Raw genomic sequence first — 21,077 nt, 5'->3', positions numbered from 1 at the left:
GAAACTCTCAAATGCCTTCAACATTTCTTCTTTTAAACAGAACACATAACATGACAGTACAGAAACATCTTTCTGGAATGTATTGGGCTCATGTGGCATGACTTTTGTAGCAGGTGCTTCTGTGAGAAACTTACCCCATGTCTGATAGAGCCAATGCCAGCTGGCTCCAAGAGGGACCCACTGCTGGTCCAGGCTGAGGCAAATAACAGCAGTGGTAGCACTGGGGTCTGTTTTGCCTGTGACAGGAATCTCCCTGTCTTTATCAAGACCCACCAGTCTTTCATTATATTTACTCATTCCTGTCCAGCTTAGGACAGGGGGATGATAGAGCAGCTTGGTGGGTACCTGGCATTCAGCCAGGGTCAACCCACCAGAGAAACACATGAAACCTCCAGGAAGTCAGTCAAGGTTTTTGTATATGGAACAGTCTCACCAAGATCATTTTAACACTGACTCCGAAATCCTTCTCAGACAGGTTCACAAAATAACAGCCTTTAGGACAGATTTCTGTTCAGCCTCTACCTAACAAAAAACCTTAGGATTTAAGTTCCAGGAGCGAAAGGATTACTGTGAAATGAGTTCCCAACATGTAAACAAAACAGTTTCTAAAACACAAGAACATTTCAGAATTGAGGTGGAAGATGTGTGCATACCTATAGCTGTCTTCACTTCCTGAATCCTGCTCTTCATCAGAGTCCTTGTATTTATCAGGATCTGGAAGAGTACTGGGGTCAAACTCTTCTTCGCTTCCACTGTGAGCGAGAAAGGCCACTGTTTCCTCTTCAGCCTGCCAGATGACAAAAGGAGAGTTACAAGACAAGCAAACAAGTCTACGTTACTTGCCACAACCCCATTAATAGGAACATCATAACAAAAGCCATTGCCCTCAACCACAGTTGAAGGCCACTGCTATTCTAGCCAGGAAGATGGAATAGTTTCTGTCACCATCAGTGCTCTCCCCTGAGGCTCTTTGTTAAAACTTGAAGAAATTATACTCAAAAAGGAAGCACAAAGATTTATGTTCAAATACTACCTTCCCAATATTGTCAGCTTAAATCTACCCATCTAAAAGAGATTTGGGCAGGAAGTAATCAAAAGTCATCTAAAGGAAAGTGTTTAAGTAATATGAAGATTTACTGTCTCTCAGAAACAAAGTAGCAAAAAGATACGAGCTTGTGGACACATTAATCACTGCTGTAAGGTCTATTTAATGAAATACTCTGATTTAAAAGTCATCCGAGTGACCTTGCATTTAAAATCCAAAATGCTGCTTAAGCTGAAATAACTGGTCTAATGGAGTTTCAGCCACCCACCACCAGCGATACACGTTCTTCAGGCTTCTTCCCAGACTCCCTCATCCCTCCTCTCTGGGCTCAGCTTCCCTCCACCCCTGTAGCATGTCTTGGGACAAGCTGCTGCTGTTGCCAAGTTTCTCCAAGCTGCAGAATGCTCCACTAATAGCTTAACAAAGAGAGCATAGAAGATGCTGCTCCACAAAAGTCTTGGATAATATAATACATCTGACTGCTTCTGCAGGTGCAGGTTCTGCATCACACAGTCCTGAATTGATAGCACCATTTTTATCTATTTTTGCTAACAGGCATGAAGAAAACTGACAGACAAACAGGAGGTACAGAAAAATGCAAACAAAAATCTTACAGGCATTTCTAATCAATGTGAACCCTAGATCTATGCATATTTATGCTGGAAAGCAAAATGAAAAGTGAAGAAACTATAATTAACAGACATCTCTACCTTTTGCTTATATGTCTAATCAACACGCACACAGCTGAGTTTCCAAAACAGTACTCATTTAAGTGATCTTAATTCTACAAATAAGCTTACATTTTTAAATATTTAAAGCTCAGTTTTGTTCTGATTTCTCACTATTCCCATCTATCAAGGGGACATGGTTTAGTTGGAACGGTGGTATTGGGTTGACAGTTGGACTTGATGATCTTAGAGGTCTTTTCCAGCTTTCATGATTCTATGGTTTTTAAGGTAATAGTATAGCTGGGCGTATAAAATCATTAAAAGCATTGTCAGACTCACCAGCACTCTAAACTGCCTAACATAACCACTGACTGAAAAGCATGCTGATGACAGGACACTTCAGGTGCAACTTCACAACAAAGTTGGCTTTGATTTTATGGGTTTTTATAGGTTATTTTGCTTACCAAAAATATCTTCTAGCTCATCTTTTAGCACAATATTACAGAGTACTTCTACTTTAACAGAAAACTATTTGAAGGTCACCTTCTTGTAACCTGAATTTCCATATTTGAAAAATATTCTGCATTAAATTATAGTATATTTCAGTTTCTCTAAATATTAAATATTTGCCCTTTACTTGCCTCTCCCATTGCATCTATTATTTCAATACAATTGGTGCATACCCATTATATTGTTGGGTTTTTTTAAAGAGAATTAAACATGTCAACACATTGGTCCAAAAGACTAAGGCTCTCTAAAAACACCCCAGAAAATCACAATGCAGAACACTGTTTTTAAACTTACATTCTCCACACATAATCCTTAGACACTCTCTTCACGCTACCTCTTTCTCTCTACTTTCAGGCTCCCAGCAGCCATGGCTGTCAGCTTAAATACAGAAAGTAGTTCTCTAAAGTGGTCTTCATGTTCAAACATTTCAATGCAACAGTCTTCTCCAGGGAACCTGAGCATGTGTCCACAAAGAAAGTGCCTACACGAGGGAATTTTATCTGTATTGCTTTATGGCACTTTTGAACAAGCCTGAAGGAACTGCCTCCTTTGCTGTGACACAGCAGAGGTGTCCCACCACCACCACCGCACTCAGAGACTGGGAGCAGAGATCACTCTTTGCTTAGTGACTGGTGTATTTTTCAAGAAGGAACAGATAAACAGCATCCCTGTCATGAAACAATCAGAATGGAAACCCCCTAAGTCACATAATTCGGCTCTTTTTTTTGGAGTAACTCATTTGTATTCCGTGCATGAGAAACAACAAAACTAGAATTAAGCACTTGTCCTGTGACAAGACTTTCATGTTTTCACTCTACTGCTTAAGTCATGTAGTCTAAACGCTTGTACAAAATACATACATAAAAGTAACACATTTTCAGGGAGAGAACTATTAATCAAATTAATCCCTTGCAGTGAAAGTTATTTTAACTACTACTGGTGTTTCTACATACAGAAGCGAGGGAAAAAAAAACAGAAGTAGCACTGCTGCTCACAGCATTGACTCCATTGCTTGCTGTGAGAACAAGACCTTGTCTGCCTTCATCCAGGACCTATTTATCAGCAGCAATAGTCACATTTTTAACACAAATAACAAGTAACCAGCAAATTGGAAAGTGTCTGACTCATGCTGCACACTTCTAAGGGTCATTTATTACTAATTTTTTTTTTTTTTTCTGTCAAATCCACCTTCCCCAAGCCATTAATCCCTTTCTACAACATTTTGCAAAACATAATTTCTGCCCCAAAGAGCCAGAGTTAAGGATTACCTAGAAGACAGGAGAACAGAGGAATATAGGCTGATGAAGGACAAGGAAGTCAGCTAGGTGGGGAAGATGATGAGCAACAGACGTGACACAGCAGGAGATCTGCCCTCTCCTATTTCCACGTATTCCCACATTCTGGAGCAGCTTTTTTTAAGTGTTAGGAAAATCTGCAGCCAAAAAATTACCGAGGTAGTGGTTGAAAAATAAGCAAGTGAATATATGGCAAAAACCGGTGAAAACTAAGCTCTTGATAGAAACTGGTAGATGAAAGGCCATGAAGGGTGCTGGAAGTTAAGGGCCTGGGGAGACACATGAAGACAGGTAACTTCACAGCAGCATTTTGAATAGATACTAAAGGAGCACAATGGTATTCCTAAAGGAAGGTGGAGAAGACACTGCAGAAGTCAGAACAGAGAATCATAATACTCTGTGATAACAAATATATCTATGTGAACTATGAATAGAAAAGGCATGTCTTAAAAATACTAAATAGGAAGAACAAGAAAGATTTATATGAGGCAAAGTCTTTTAGACCACTTAATTGAAAGAAACACATTTTTTCAGGTCTAAAATAATGTAAAACAACTTTAAAGAACAAAAAAACCCGCAAAACACCACAAACCAGAAACAAATTAAGGATAATTGCTGAGAGCTATTGTTACTCAGGGAATTGTGATAAAATGTAGTATCATGTCTGCAATAGGGCTGGGGATTGTTAGTACAGGAATAAGCTACAGAAGGCCCCTCTTTGGTAAAGACAGCATGTAATTTGTCATCTGCAGAAAATCAAAGGACAAAAGGAGGATTCGGAAGGATTTAGATAAGTGACCATGGCAATGCTAAGGCATAAACTAAAGTGACAGATAGTGGTGATGCTCACAGTGACAGTGAGAGAAGATAAAAAAGATAGACCTTTTTTCTTGGGAATTGCCTAATCCATGAAACAAGGCCAGTGCGAAAGTGGGAATCAAAGCTGAAGAGGAAAGAACTGTTGAGGCAAAGGTGAGAGGGTCAAAGAGAGGAAGATTATGGAGAGATCGGATGGAGATGACAGAACGATGACAAAGGGAACCATGGTGGAGAGAAGACCCAATTGAAGCTATGTAGAAAAAGGGAAAAAGTAGGAAAAGAAAAGAGTAAGAGGACATGAGAACGGCACTGGAGCTGATTGAGAAGGAGGGAGAAAAACAGTGAAGAGGGAGAAGAGATCGCAGCAGGTACAGAGGAATTAAATCAAGAGCAAACAGAACGAAGGAACACGCAGCCTGAAGGCACCTCTTCACCTGGCAAATGGCAAAGCCATCACTTTTTCACCAAACAATACAGGTGTTTAGAGTTTACATGGGCTCAAAAAGAAGTAGGTAGGACACAGTAATAAAAATCTGTCACGGGATGGTAAGTACCGCAGTACTGTGCCTTTGTCACTGCAAGTCTCTGAGCCGCAGATCTCTTCAGCCAGGGAGCGCAGCAAGATCAGTTTAAAAACTACTCTGCAGGTACGACTGCAAGTTTTCCTGCTAACCAACTAGAAAAAACAGTCAGGGAGAAGGGAAGAAGGTCACTCCCATTTCAATAGGTAACCATTTATGGAAGCAATTTTTCCCCCCCTTGCTATACTGATTTCTATCAGTCTTGAAAGGCTTCTTGCACAAATATCAGTTTATTAAATGAATGGTGAAGAGGACTATCACCTCTTTCTCACCACAAGAAAAAAAAAACAAGACTTGAAAAACTGCAGTGAGGGGAAAGTTGAAAGGTAAGGCAATTTTCTATCAAAAGCCTAAGCCTGTGCATAACTATATTCATCAAATATATCAGTTCATTGAGGAACCCACCCTGTACCACCTCAAACAGTCCTTGGGTTTTGTAGTGCTGCCAACATGTTTTATCCTATTTCCACAGTGACTGAGTAACAAGTTCTGGTTTTAGAAATTGAAATACAAGTGGTATACAAATACTAAGAGTAGAAGATCTGGCACTCATCTGTCGGTTGGTGTAATTAGCATATTATAGATTTCTAACTGATTTCTTGCTACTTCCTCGAAGTCCCTATTTGCAGCAAATCTCAAACATGCTGAAGGTATCTTCACAAATTTTAACCCAGGAAATAGCAATTTTCAACTAAGGACATACTGTACCCTACAGTTATTCATTCACTTGCCTGTTCCTTTCAACAACATCTGAAAAATCTTTATACTGCATAAATAATACATTATATCCATAACAACAGGATGCCATACAGTGTATGATTGATTACCTTGGCCTTTAGCTTTGGTGGGAATAGCTTTTGTGAAACATGGCTCTATTGGACTTTCTGAAAATTACATTTTGGTAAAACTGTCTGAATGATCAAACTTAGGCATGGCTAGACATAATGGTAACACCACTGCACGAGCAGATCCAAACTTGAACTTTTCATATTGTACCAAAACCATGCAATTTTACATTTGTTTCTCAAGGAATCAAAAATAGCAAAGTCAGGGTAGATCAGTGTAAATAAATTATTTGAATCACTAATTATGATCCTGATTAAAATCAGCAAACTTTTATTTTACACACTGCTCCTTTTGTTTTTATTTCAGTATTCTGAAGCATGGTCCCTTTACACTGGACTTTACACAACACGTGGTACTATTTTATGCTAGCTATTTAAAATCCACATTTTTTATTTTCCTTTTTATTTATTTCCATAATGACATTAGCAAATTATAAAAGAGCCATCACTTATTTGTCAGGTGATTACTACTTATTTTTCAATCATGGTTAGTGTCAAGTTGACTCTCACTCCATCTGAAGTTGAACCAGATTTCAATCAGAATTTTATTTATTTCCTAAAATATATATCTTATCTATATTATTTTTAAGTTACTAATTAATAGGTTAAGTAGAACCATCTTCGTTAAATACAGCAGATACACAGAAGAAAAATAACAGTTCACCTAAGCAGGTGCTTACGAAGATATGGAGGTATACATCCTCTGTTGTTAACAAAATTTACTACTTCTGAGTATGCTATCTTATGGGATTTCAGTGTGACTAACAGCCTCAAACCTAATTTATATTCACAGTCTGAAAGAATATAGGAAGAATAAACAAAAATAAACAGTTCCTCAAATCCTAGTATGTTTTTCAGCCTTAAACTGCACAATGAATTTAACTTATCAAATATATCCAAATGAACAAAATACTATTTCAGAACCAGGAAAGGATCCAACTGGTTAAGAAAACACAGTTAACTTTTCCCTTTAATAATTGTTCTCGAAATCAGATAATTGTCTAAAACTTTACCAGCAACTGCATTTCTTGAATTGTTTATTTTTAAGATTTTTCTAGGAATCTTTCTCACAGAGCATTCCTTAATACCTTAATTTTACCTGCCGTTATTAAGTTAGCAAAAAAAAAATCTAATAAAATATTTATTTTTATAATTTTTTTGGTCTTTTTACTGAGCTGTTGATACTTATCTACTGTGTTGTTAATCATTATAAGATGGCTTCCCCCATCCCATGCCGCCAAATACTTGCAACATGCATACAAAGTAACAAAGAACAGGAGAACAAGAAGGATAAATGTAAGTATCATTGATTTAAAAATAAATCATAGCATGCTTAGAAAGTCAGGAAAATTAATTTTAGCCTAACCTACTTCTCATTATGAACTCCAGTAAAAACAGCTCATTTGCCCTACTGACTTTCAGTGTTACATAAGCTGCTTGCAATTATGACTTGCCACACATTAGTGAATACTGGAAACAGAAAGAGCAAACTGAAAACAGGATCTGCTGGCTCGAGTGTAGACATATTGCCATTCCTAATTAATTCATTGGCCACAACTGATACAAAGGCGTAGGCTTTTATTACTGTAATAGACCTCCACTGGCTGCAGAATGTAGTACAGCTCCAACAACACCCTTCCTCTGTAGGTCACGCTGATGAAAAGCACTATCTTCGCTACAAGTAAAAATAAGGGCACCAAATAAAATGTGAGTATGACAGTATGCAATAGTCAGGAGTGTTATTTTGTAAAGTTTAGGCTCTAATTCTGCACTACATCATCACTCTCCAGAACCTCTGCTTGTTTTAAATTAATAACATTCCAGATTTCACATGTGCTGTAAGGGGCACAAACCAGCTGAACCACTGTGACAGTATCTTCTAGAGGCTGACAGCAACTGCATGACTCAGACCACTGGTTAAAAAAATAAACACCTAACCAGCAGATTAAGCTAGACTGACTGATCAGTCACACAAGAAATGCTCAAATTCCCATGTATGAGGAGAAACAGCGACTGGAGAAGTGGAGACAAGGAAAGTGCACGCACAGAGGGCAGAACAGGAGAACTACTGCCAAGTAGTGTCTCTGCAGAGGTCCACAACAGCCACTCACTTCAGCTGGGCTCCCCTGTTTGAAGCAGCACTGTCTACCCCCTCCAGTCTTTGTGAAGCACTGACAGCTTCCACACAGTATAAAATATGTAAAATTCAAAACTGACAAAAAAAATATAATAAAAAATTGCAGGAACCTCTACATTATTTGTTTTCATATTGAACAAATTTAAATCATACAGTTATATCTTTAACAAAAACTTCACTGCAGGTTTGCTTTCTGTGTCATTCACCTGAATTTGGAAATGGCAAGCAGATCTAGGATCTAGGCTTCCACAAGACTCTGGTGGTCTTGGCTACATTCCACTGCTGGAACACCAAACTCACAGGCACACACCTTGGGGTGCTAAACTACACACCTCTGTCAAGCTACAGAAGCACACACTCCATTTACTGCACCTCTGAGGTCCCTGTGGAATTCCAACAACAATCCACCAAATGCATCAGACTGTAGGATGGACCAGTCTCTCCGAGCAGCCTGTTCCAGTGCTCCATCACCCTTACAGTAAAGAAGTTCTTCCTCACATTGAGGTGGAACTTTCTGTGTTCTCATTTGCACCCACTGCCCCTTGTCCTACCATATGGCATGACTGCAAAAAGATTGGCCCCTCCCCCTTGACACCCACCCTTCAGATATTTACATACATTAATAAGATCCCCTCTCCGTCTTCTCTTCTCTGGACTAAACAGCTCCAGGTCTCTCAGCCTTTCCTCATAAGACATTTACATAAATCTTCAATTCTTGACCTAATACTTAAAATGATAGATGAAAACCAACCCTGTTTTTTTGTTGGGTGTTTTTTGGTACGGCTTGGGGACTTTTTTGGCTTAGAATCTTTTTTTCATCTCTTATATTAAAGACAAGCAAAAGAACTGTAACTTTGAAACAATGTTAAATGCTATTATAATTTTAGAAACAGCAGTATTTCTCCACCTGGGAAATGGTGGACCCGAAGTGCCTGGTCCTCCTTCACTAAGTCACATAAATTTGCAAGGGGAACAATTTATCTTGAAAAACAACATTTTTGCTTTCTTCAGGACTGCTACTCTTTGTAGCTGTCTGGTTTAGGATTTCAGCTTCCTCAAGTCACTACAATTATTTTTGCCTCAGTAGAACCACCTGATTATAAAATTCAGTTGGGATTTGATTGCATTCACAAACCTATCTCCTCATGCATGTGACTTAAATGGGTTATGCTTCCTTTTTGAGTTCTTGCACTTTCACAAAATTTTGAGGATTAAATGTAATGACCTATTGAAAAGAAATAAATCATTTGTTATATCACATTCCATGTGGCATACAATATTAGCACAGGGAACATTTGCTAGAGGTACTGTTAAGTGAAAATCCTTGTTACATTATGCATGACTTCTGAAAGCACTGAGTACGTAATATCCATCATGAAATTCAGAATATATAACTAAACTTAGAAGTACATTTAGATCTGTGTTCAGTATTCTGACATCTTCAGTTAGTAGTTTAATTAAAACTTGCTTTTTGTATTAAGTCTATTTTTATTAAAGAGGCACAGAATCATGTTTTATACATTATGCATAAATAAAAAGAGATTTAAAAGTTATTTGTAAATGCCTTGTGTTAAAGACACTTCATAATTCAAGTCACTGTTCCATAACTCCTCTTCAGAGTTATGATGAAAAGGCACAACTCGTGAACATGATCCACATCTTTGAGGGCTTCAGCCACCTTGCTGGCAATCAATCCCTTTCAGCACCCCAAATACTACTTCCTTTGGCAACAAGGCTGATAAATGAGATCACTGGGCAATACAGAGCCTAGATTACTTTTTTTTTCTTTTTCAGGACATAAATATAAAAAAAAACCCCAAACAAACAGATTCTTGGACATATCTGATGCATCAGAGTAATCCTCAGATTCTGCAATTCCTGTCCTTTGGTGCTGAGGATCTCTCACCGCTAAGCAGATGACACCTCACTCTCACTGTATTTTTCCACGTGATGCACCACATTTAAAGAACCTTTTTAACTCCTGACTATCACAGTAAGACACACAAAGATGCACCTAGATGAAGCTCAGAAGGCTGAAGTCCTAACTGCCCTAAATGTCTCCTTCCTCTCAGAAGCTGCATCTCCCAGAGCAGAGCAGCAGCCCTATAAGCCATCAGTTTGCTGCTCTGCATATAAAAGTCATGCAACCTTGATTCTGGATTAAGCCATGGGTTGTGGTGTAACCCACACCTGGCTCAGGTTCATCTCAGCCACCTCTCCTGTGAAGGCAGAAATTGCCAACAGACAACTGGTTCTCCTCCAGTCGAAAGCAGGAAAACCTCTTTCAGCAGTTCCCCAGGACTTCCCCACTACATTTTCTTTGACAAGCAACTCACCTATGGAGTCCTATCACCTAACCCATGAATACCACATGGACAAATACCACACATCTCTGACTGAGCATTACAGAGTGTCAGCTTGCATGCTCACAAGTTAGAAGTGCTTGTATTTTTCACAGACAGGGGAAGCTGACAATGCCTTTTAAACCCAAGATCTCAGCCTTGTGAGCATGAAGGACTGCTCATCCAACAAAAAACAGCAGCAGATTTATCAAGTGTTGTCTCTCTAAATATTTCACTTGCAAAATGAACAGTTTCAAATTAATTCAATGCAAGAAATGAAACTAGAATAACTAGCATAACCAAATTACCAACACAAAATAGTCTTTCTCAAATAACAAGGGATGCCCAGCTTAAAGGAATTAGTATTTTGAGCTTCAGGAAACATAAGATCGCCATATTGACAATGTGGCACAAAAAAAGGGATGGTTTTGTGGTGGTTTGGGGGTTTATTTTGCCATTACAATCCTTCTCTTCGAAGATTACTTTTTCCACATTTGCCAAGAAATAATTTTTAGAGAGCCTAGTACTTACAGCTCTCTCCTTTTGAACCAGATAAATACCTTCTCAGAACAGTCCAAACCAAACTTCCTTGGAGTCAGCATGCTTATTTTTACAAATTCTCCATTGTTTCCCCTTTTACACCAATAAGATGTACAAAGATTTCCTGGATACTCAGTATTAAGTAGAAGCTGAAAGTAATTCTCTCTTGGAAAAACGGCTTTATTTAAAGCCCAGAAAGCTATTTTCCTGCTGGAGAGAAACCTACTTGGTATCCAAGAGAATAAACCAACACCTTCCAATTTAACTGAGCAACTTCACTCCATTTCCTGAAAATCAGACAGCTGGAATCCAGCACCTGCTAGTGTTTCAGTACCAATTCAGCCAAATTGTGCTTTAAACTGACTTTTAAAAATCTTTGAAGTAGTCTGTACTACCAGAAAATTCTGTGTATTTCCTCTTGCTTTTCAGACTAGTAACTAGCCAGAGGCATTGCCATGTACCAGTACATAAAAATTTGCAATACTTTTTGTGTGTACTGAGCTGTGCAAACAAGTATCTTGCACAGATGACAGTAACAAAACATACAGCACTTATTACAATTTACTGAGGAGGCAGGATTTTGTGCAGAAAATACCCTGAAAGAGGAGTCTTTTCATAATATTTCTTTAGTACATCATTCTTACAACAAACATTTTGTGCACATGCTGATGAAATGCTACATACACATACATAAAAAGCACAAATAAAAGGAGGTAAAATATTTTCAAGATGCATACAGACAAACTGAGAGCTACCATCAAATAATTAGCAGCAGAAGAAATTCAAATACTGGAAAGCTATTTGGGTTCTATCTTGGGTCTTTGTGCTTCATTGCTAAAATGTAAAATTAATTTAATTGTAGGAATGCAGTGTACTCCATTTTTAAGATCAAGTAATTTAATTTTGCAAATGTGAAATATTTAATGCTTAAATCTCAGAATTCAGTATACTGGAGATAATTTTGGCCAATCAATTTGTCAATTTTTTTTCTTTAACTTTATTTTCCTATTCTTCCTCACCTTCTCAATCTATTCAGTGCTTTTGATATGGCTTGCATAATTCACACTGCAGGTCAAGTGTGGTTCACACTGTTTCATATGAACAGCCTACTAGACCCTCACAGAAGCTACATGGAAGCCTGACAGTCCCTCCTCTGCACACTGACCCAAGGAATTTTCCAGATCTTAGAGGAAAATAACCAAAGGTGAGCTGTGCACATATCAAGTCCTTTCATGCTTTTCTAGTTTAACAAATGTTTTGCTATCTTCTACAGCATTATCATGCCAATTTGGCTTATCCATTTAACAAAAATAATGCATGTTGGTATATGACATTTTCAAGATTTTTTTAATTGCTTTTAATTACCTGTTCTACTATTCTTTCCATTTTGACTCATTTCTATTTAGTCTGCTAAGACAACCAGTGATCTACTCTGTCATATATCGGGTACAGAGAGAACACCTGCATAGCTACCCCAATTAGATGTTTTCTTGTAGAGAGGAATTTATAATATTTAATGCATCAGTATTGCCATATTTAATGGCTCAGGGGAAACAGGTCTATTGCTTTAATCTGCTCTAAGTGAAATAATAAAACACAGTCATGTGTTCCAAAATATGATGGTCATGTGTCCATGTTCTCCTAGATGAAGCAAATCCTGATTGCCTACATTGAAATGCTGTTAGCTTGTTACAAAAGTAGCTCCTTGGCAGCATTTCAGGATGTTAAAGATATTTTTAAGTGCTCCAAAAGGCATATCAACCACCTGATATTACATATGGCTGATCAGTATTTTACAAGGGCATGGAGTGGTAGCACATGGGGTAATGGCTTTAAACTGGAAGAGGGGAGATTTAGATTAGACATTAGGAAGAAATTCTTCACTGTGAGGGTGGTGAGACACTAAAACAGGTTGCCCAAAGAAGTTATTAATTTCCTGGAAGTGTTTGAGGTCAAGTTGCACAGGGCTTTGAGCAACCCAGTCTACTGGGAAGTGTCCTTGCCTATGCAGAGGGATTGGAACTAGATAATCTTAAAAGATCCCTTCCAACCCAAACCATTCTATGATTCTATGAAATTTCCAGTGTAAACAACTTCTAAAATCTAGTCAAGACAAAGCACCTGTATTTTAGCATATACTGCACACTAATGTTATAGCTCAGCTCAGCCAAGTTACAGCTCACAGAGAAGCCTGGAATTGCTTAGACACGTAGAATGGTTTGGGTTGGAAGGGACCCTAAAGATCACCTAGTTCCAACCCCCGTCATGGCTGGGGACACCCCCTTTGACCCGCTTTGCTCTGTGCCTTTTCAAGTACTGGTGTTCTGCCTGTAATTTTTAAAAAATATTGTTACCTATACTGCCTTACATTTAATTCTAATTAGATGATGCTCAAAAGAAGACTAAACTCAATTGTTCTTAGTTAATTACCCAAACAGGCCTCTAAAATAAATCCTAATTATATTAGCACAATATGCAGTTATTCATAGTCACTTAAAAAATAACAGCAGGCATCTTTAGGATCAAACTAATTTCCCATGACTTTTTCACAAGCTGTTCAAGTTTAGCACTTGTTTTCCTAAATAAGTAGGCCAGTTCCATAAAATAGAGGTACCACTTTAATGCAAACAATATTTACACTGACTTGTTTCAAGAAAATATTAAGCTACATTCCTAAAAGTCAAGGTACAAACTGACAAATGATGGGCTACTTGCAAGAAGTGTTGAATTTACAGAAAAAAACACAAAGTCACCTTCTTCTTTTCAGGCTCCTTATTGGGAGATGAGAAGAAAACTATACATTCAAATTACTAAACTCATCTGGAATGTCTGAGTAGGCTGTGCTTCCAACTATTTTTTTGGAAGCACACTGAACTTAAAAGACTTGCCCCCTGAAGTTGTTCAAAGGTTTGTGGCTACCCCCTAAGTAATCTACATTATACAGTTTGTGGGGTTTAAGACCCTCAAAAAAATTAAAAGATCCTTTAGTTCACCTTAAAAAAAAAATCTTAATTCTTAGGTCAGCCACAATGTAGCCTAGCTCAGATGTTGCTAGGTACAAGCTTTTCTCCTAGAAGTCCATTGTGTCTCACTCAAGAGGCAGCTACATGAATTAGTTGATGTATTATTTTATTTATAAAGTTGCAATACTTATAGACATATGGAACAGAGTAGGCTTTTTATGAAATCCCCATTTAAGAAAAATAAATTAAAACTGTTGCTAGCATGCAACTCTTTTACTGCAGTTGTGATTAATGTAGCTGCAATAAGAACATATGCCAAAAAAATGTTTAATTTATTAAAAAAATATTTGAGACAACATTTGGATGGCTGGAGGCTACAGCAACACCTCCAACTAAATATATTCCATCAAACTGCTTGCTTTACAACTATGCTTTCTCTTTATTTCAAATAAGTGCTACTCTGTAGACCTGAATATTTTGCATTATTTTCAACTGGAGCAGAATTCAAACAGGGGAAGTCAAAACAACTGAAGACGCAAATCTTTTCAGAGCCCTCAGGTTTTCAACATCAACAAGAAATCACCTAACAACATGCAAAAATCCTCTAGGAATTCATTAATCATTTCAGGTTTTTTTCTTATCTGGTGATATATGTAATAGGCAAAGAGAGAGATTAAAACACTTGCTCTGAGTACTGTTTCATTGAGATTAGAGTCAAGAAAATCTGAGGGAACCAGTTACAATTTTTATTTAAATGCTGATACCACCCAAAGAGTGAGCAGCACATCCAGAGCAACATATTGACAATAGTACCATGCCAGAGTGCCACTATATCAACAAATATGTGCAAGGTATTTCAATTTAGATGATACCAGACGATTCTATATATTGACATGCTTAAACATCCTTTTTGTTTGCCCACTTTGGTGTCATCTGTTTCACTGAACCTCATCCCACAACAACTGTACCCTCAGGTAAGTTCAGACACTAGGAATTTATTCTAAGACAGTAACAAGTTCTGGAAATACAACTAGAGAATAATACTACAATCCAGACTTTTGACATCTTTAACACTTATTATTTAGAAATAACAATTCAATTGCTTGAAAATAAAATCTAACATAGCACCAAAAATTGAAGTAATGCAGGAATGGAAGGAGCTTGTCTCAGTCACTGGATCCAGCATCTCACAATTGCAGGCATCTACTCCATGATAACCTTGCTGCCACATACTAAAACACTTCCCAAAACCTCAGATCCAATGTGAACACCAAAACCCACAATTATGAAACACCTCAGGAAGATAATTCTTCCTAGTTCCTCTGAGAGGAAACTCTCAGTGAAAGTGTAGAGGGACGGTTTCAGAGGAGGCCATAACTCTAATTATAGAACAAAATAAAAAGAAACCCTCAATCCTAATGATCCCAAGAGGAAAATGCACTCGAGGCATAGAATAGACTTTAAATAATCCTCAGCAATATATTCTACATTTAGCTTCCAGAAAAGCAGAAACAAGTCAAGAACAAAGCTAACATTAAAATGTATCATTATTATATTAAAATATATTAAATTAGAAGACATACAAACAACTGGCCTTTAATTTTTGCCTTAACTCGACCTGATCATAGAAGCCAAACCAATGTATCTCATCATGATTCCTTTAAATACAGTTTACTGATTGTCTTGGATTGAGCCCAGACAAAGCCACTTCTCCTTTTACCAATTTATTTTTTTTTTCTTCAGTAAGCTAGGACTGATAATGCAGGAATGTTTGTATTATTGCCAGGACTCCAAGGTCACATCTTTACTCTGCTGGCTCAGACACTACGGGGAGATCTGTGACCACCCCCCGTAGGAGGCCGAGTTAGAGAGGCAGCAAAATTGACCAGAGATATTCCATTCCATATATCTACGTAAGCTCAGAGGAAGGTCAGAGATCACAGAGACAACTTCCTTCCTGCTTCTTCTTCCCTTCTCTTCCGTCCATGGTGGGTGTCCAGGGAGGACTCCGTTCATCCATCACCATCAGCCCCCAAGCTGGAGCTCTCCTGACCGTCATCACTCTGCGCTCTCTCCGGCAGCTCCGGGACTTTTTGGGGCTGTTGGCAGCTCAGGAGATGCCGGGGTGGGAGGAGGCAATAGGGGTTTGCTCATTCCTGAACACATTTGTATATAATTGTACGTAATTTCTTTTTTCATTCGTTTTTAATTAAAGCTGTCTAGTTTAGTTTTCAATGCAGAAAGTCTCTCTCCTCATTCTCTCTCTCATTCCCTACCTGGGTGGGAGAGGAACAGGATCCAGAGCGTTGTTGTCAAACCTGAGTCAAACTGTGACAACAATTTATTGGTGCCCAACGTGGACACTGATACAGCTTTGACAGCCTCTCTAATCCCTTGCCCATGGAAACAGATGTAATTGGTATGATTTATTTTAATTACTTAAGAACATTTTACCTTAAAAATCAACATTTTTGTTAAGTGGCAGCTGTATTAATAATATTAGGCTAACTACAGATATTTTTTTCTACAAGAAGGATGGATGTATAACACCAGGAGTCTGGTGTTTTTGAAAAAAACTCAGCCTGCAACTGTCCAAACTAATACTTCCTACTGATTTCTGTAAAATTAAAGTCTATCATCAGATATACAAAAAATGGAAAATTATACTGAGGTTTTATTTTAAAAAAACACATTTAAAGAGCTTCCGTAAAGTCAGGACACCTTAGCTCCAATGGTAGATGGGAACAGTATTTTTCATTTTAAATAACTTCCAAAGCTACAAGGCAGAAGGTGACCAATAGGTGAATAAACTTAGAAAATAAATATATAATGACTAAAAAGAAAAAATCATAATCCAGTTTTTCCCCAAACTATTGAATATTACCTGATCATTATGAAAAATATTAATATGTAATCTGCCTTTTTAAAAGCATTCCTAGAAAAGAAATCTCATGAGGATGCTTCACAAACAATGAGAAAGTACGTTTCAAATGGTATGTCTTCTCTGAAGAACTTCAAAGACCCACCTTCCAAATAAAGAGTCATGAACGTTTTAGGCAAAATTGTTAAGAAGTTATAGCCCACCAACCTCTATCCCCTCCTTCATAGGTACTATGGAAGCTGCCCCTCCATGGCCCCCTATTTGCTTCAAGCCTTGCAGGAGAATTTTCTACACCTTTGCAATTTAACTCTCCAAATGGGACTCCTTTATGGAGGCTGAGTATCATGGTTTTTTTCTGTTTTTCTAGATTGACAGTATGATGTGCAAACTTTACTCACCTAATTCAGGGAATAATGACATTAAAATGTCGGCATTCAATTAATGAAAAGTTAAGAGGCTATACAATATTATACCTGGACAGGATTTAGTACATTTGCAAAAGCATTCGTTGTTTTAAAGAAGTCACTATAATCCATACCTCCTTTTTGAATTATAACCTACACGCATTTGAAATCAGTACGTTTTGTTGCCAAGTCATTGACAAAGCTGCTGAAATTCTGATCTGTAACAACATGGCCTGGAAGAAATCTTTGGAAATGCCTCTCAAAAGGAAGATGATGCTATCAGCAACTGACCCAGAGAGTAGTGGCAACTTGGCCTAGCCTGCAGTTACTGAACAGCTGGAATAAATGCTGGTATCATGACATCATGTATGCATTATAACTTTTTTTAATTCCATTTTCACATTTTCTCTCTTTATAAAAGTCCTTTCAGATAACAGAAAGGAAGGACTGTCAAGTAAGAAAGCAATAAGCCTGACATTTGGGAAAACTGGCTCACTTCTCTGCTCTTTGCTTGTACATGTTTAACAGAAGTAAATCCTGATGACAGTGTTTAGATTAAAAGATCACAAAGCATTCAGTACCACAGCCACAAGGTATGCAAAATTTCAATAGGCTAAAATATTCTATAACAATTTCTTAACCTATCTAGGTAGTGCACTTAGAAATAGTGTTTCATAATTCAGAGATAAATGACAATTTAAAAATTCAGTCCAGGAAGACTTGCATGCTACTGCTTTAAAAGAGGCTTATGTTCACCAGCAATGAGTGTTCTAGAAATACCATCAATCAGACTAAAGACAGACTCAGTTCGTTTAGCAGCTCCTTACACTGGGAAGCTGTTGTAAGGTGAGTTTGTAAAATACAAGTAGAATTACAGAGTGCTTTTCCTGTGCCTTCTGTAAGTCAGACGGTTGTTGGTATTGCAATAAGGGCAGTAGTTTATCACCAGGCTGGATCACACTTTCCCAATAGGCAACGCAGTATCTTTGCTTACAAATACCATACTTAAAATGCATGTATTATAACATCAGAAAAGTTGCTGCTGCAATGGTTGTTGGGCAAAGAGATTCTGTGCTGACAAGTTCCACATTATACAGCTGTCAAAAAGAAGTGACATATAAAAATTGACTGAAAATATTGCCACTGAATGGTGAGGGTTTCAGATTAATAACTCAAACAGCTACAGATCTATTTAACGTTTCAAGCTGCCAACAATTAAGAGCCAGAAAAAAGTAAAAAGTACTGAAAAGATGCTGTATGATTTTGTTTGATAATAAAACACAAATCAGGGCAAGTAGTTTTGGGGGTTTTTTTAATTGTTTATAACACAATTTCGCTCTAGTACAGAGCTCGTGATTCAAGTATCTTAAAAGTGCTTGAGACAAAGGTGCCTTCCTAAGGATGTACTGCATAAAGACAACTTCAAAGATGTTACTATCAATGATCACTTCAGAGATCAGTATTCTAGAAGGACGAAGTACCAAGTCCTACTCAAAAAAGATCAAACACATAAACCAAAGCCAAACTTGAGAATTTAAATTTCTTGCCTCATGCTTGAAATTATTCTCATGTGTATTCTCAATATAATACAAAAGACCTTCCACGTTGGAAATATCTGCAGGTTTTTTGGAGATCTACCTGATAAACTTTAAAATACTATAAAACTGCAGCACAATTCTATTTCCAACAGAAAAATTTTACCATGTCTAAATTACCTTTGTTCAACAGCACACGTAACTACAAAATACCCTCCTTCTTTGGCATATGTCCAGACTTCAGCAACCAGGAAAAATCTCACTGCCACTTCCTTGTTCAGGAAACAGCATGATCTTCCTCCCCAGAGCCTGCTGGTCAGGCTGCAGCCAGAAGACACACAGAATAGGTGAAACCAAAAGATTACAGCAGCATTGCTCACATACTGTGGAAATATAATGTCTACGAGAATTAGTAATTTCTAATGACTTGCTATTATTACCTATTTGAGCCAGGTGATTTTGAGCCAGCAGTGTGCCCAGGAGTTTAACAAGGCCAATAGCATCCTGGCTTGTATCAGGAATAGTGTGGCTAGCAGGACTAGGGAAGTGATTGTCCCCCTGTACTCAGCTCTGGTGAAATTGCACCTCAATTCCATTGCTCAGTTTTGGACCCCCCAATACAAGAAGGACATAGAGGTGCAAGTCCACAGAAGGCAACAAACTTTTTGAAGGTTCTAGAGCATAAGTCTTACGAGAAGTATCTGAGGAAACTGGAGTTATTTAGTCTGGAGAAAAGGAGGCTGAGGAGAGACTATCACTCACCACAGCTAACTCAAAAGAGGTTGTAGTGAGGTGGGGGTTGGCCTCTTCTCCCTAGTAATAAGTGACAAGACGACAGAGCTTCAAATTGTACCAGAGGAGGTTTACAATAGATATTAGGAAAAAATTCTTCACCAGAAGGGTTATCAAGTATCAAAACAGGCTGCCCAGGAAATGACTGAGTCACCATCCCTGAAGATATTTAAAACGTGTAGATGTGGTGCTTAGGAACATGGTTTAGTGGTGGGCACACCTGGTAGTTTTGGGTTGCTTGGACTCAATGATCTTAAAGGTCCTTTCCAACCTAAAGAATTCCATTATTCTATCCCTAACATTTCTATTTCAGGCTTGAAATGGGAAAGCAAACAGCAGCATGATCTGCAAGGAGTCACTGTAGCAGATTAGAGAAGGAGCTAGAACCCATTATACAGCAACCCAAGCTGGCTAGAAAGGTTACACTGTCATTTGCCTTTCTCTGGAAATAACTATGCAGAAGCTAACAACAGAGAAGAGCAACAACGGCTGAGCAAATCACTGTCCTAGTTTCTTCATGTTAATCACAAGTGCTGAAATAGGCCCACAGACAACTCAATTCAGAGCAACACTGCTTCTTTTCTACCCCAGTCAAGAGGTGTCCCTGACCCTTTGCAAAAGGCACTTTCCTCCACTTCTCCAAAGAGGCCTATAGATCTGCTCCAAACTGACATACCATTCAAAGTCTGGAAAAGACTTGTCTCGGCATCACTCATAAGTGAACAATGACCTACTGAGTTTGCCACTATTTTTGTTCTGACTGTCAGAAACCAGATCTGAATTATTTTCTCCAATTTCTCTCACTAACATCAAATGTTAAAAATAGGAAGCAGAGACCACATCCTTAAACACAGAAATCCATTCTTACATTCATAGATTCTAACATAAGGAACACCTCTAGAAAAATACAGGTCTCAGATGGTCATGAACTGATCCTTGCATGAAGTCAATACCTGCTTATTGAGACAGATCAGAGCCTTGGATTGCATAATGATTTATACATACTAATCCTCTTTCATCCACCTTTTAACAGATGCACTGGTATTTTATTACATAACTCCTAGGCAGTTTGTATAAACTCCAGAAGTTTGAAATATTTTGATGCTGCTGTGAATGTTCTCAGCGACATAGAAAACAAAACAAAACAAAATACTTTTACATATGCAGGCTGTATTAATCTTTTTAATATTCTTTTATGTTCCTACCAAGAAGCCTTTTAGTTTAATTCACTCTGTGCCTGACAGTCAAACGCAATTAGTGATCTGTAAAAATATTAATCTGTAAAAATATGAAAAACATTTCAACCAACAACTGTTTTAGACATGCAATGCCTAATGAATTATACAGGGAATTGTCTTTCAAATGCCTATCAGAAAAAACAAGTCACTGTCACATCAAAAGTCCTTTCACCAACTTCAGTGTATTATACAATTGCACATTTCTAATAAGCTTCTGAGTCCATTTCTTCAAATCTGATAAGCTAAGTAAATTAATTGAAATGTCTGTAAATAATGTCTTCCTCTTGAGGCTCAAACAGTGGACCTTCCTTCTCCCACGGGCCAAATCCAAACATCCTGGCCATATAACCCAATTTTGAAGATATGTCAAGACTTCAGTCAAATGTTAAACGGATCTTTTTCAGCATGACACCTTTTTCTTTTCGATGAACTCTGAGCTACAGTCTGACCTAATTCACAGAGCAGACCTAACTGGCAAGGCA

At 37.9% G+C, this 21,077-nt stretch overlaps 1 protein-coding gene across 1 annotated transcript in view; it reads right to left on the bottom strand.

Annotated features, from left to right (window-relative positions):
- Nucleotides 1–21,077, bottom strand: part of DDX10 (DEAD (Asp-Glu-Ala-Asp) box polypeptide 10) — a 184,051-nt gene that overhangs the window by 12,381 nt on the left and 150,593 nt on the right. Inside the window, exon 18 of the mRNA XM_009999431.1 lies at nucleotides 654–787. Coding sequence (XP_009997733.1) covers nucleotides 654–787 — 134 coding nt within the window. The remainder of the gene's footprint in view (nucleotides 1–653; nucleotides 788–21,077) is intronic.

This window comes from Chaetura pelagica, unplaced genomic scaffold (assembly GCF_000747805.2).
Source record: "Chaetura pelagica isolate M959 unplaced genomic scaffold, ChaPel_1.0 scaffold85, whole genome shotgun sequence".
NCBI lineage: Eukaryota > Metazoa > Chordata > Aves > Apodiformes > Apodidae > Chaetura > Chaetura pelagica.
The sequence above is the reverse complement of the archived record's forward strand: the minus strand, read 5'-3'. Positions and strand labels throughout refer to the sequence as shown.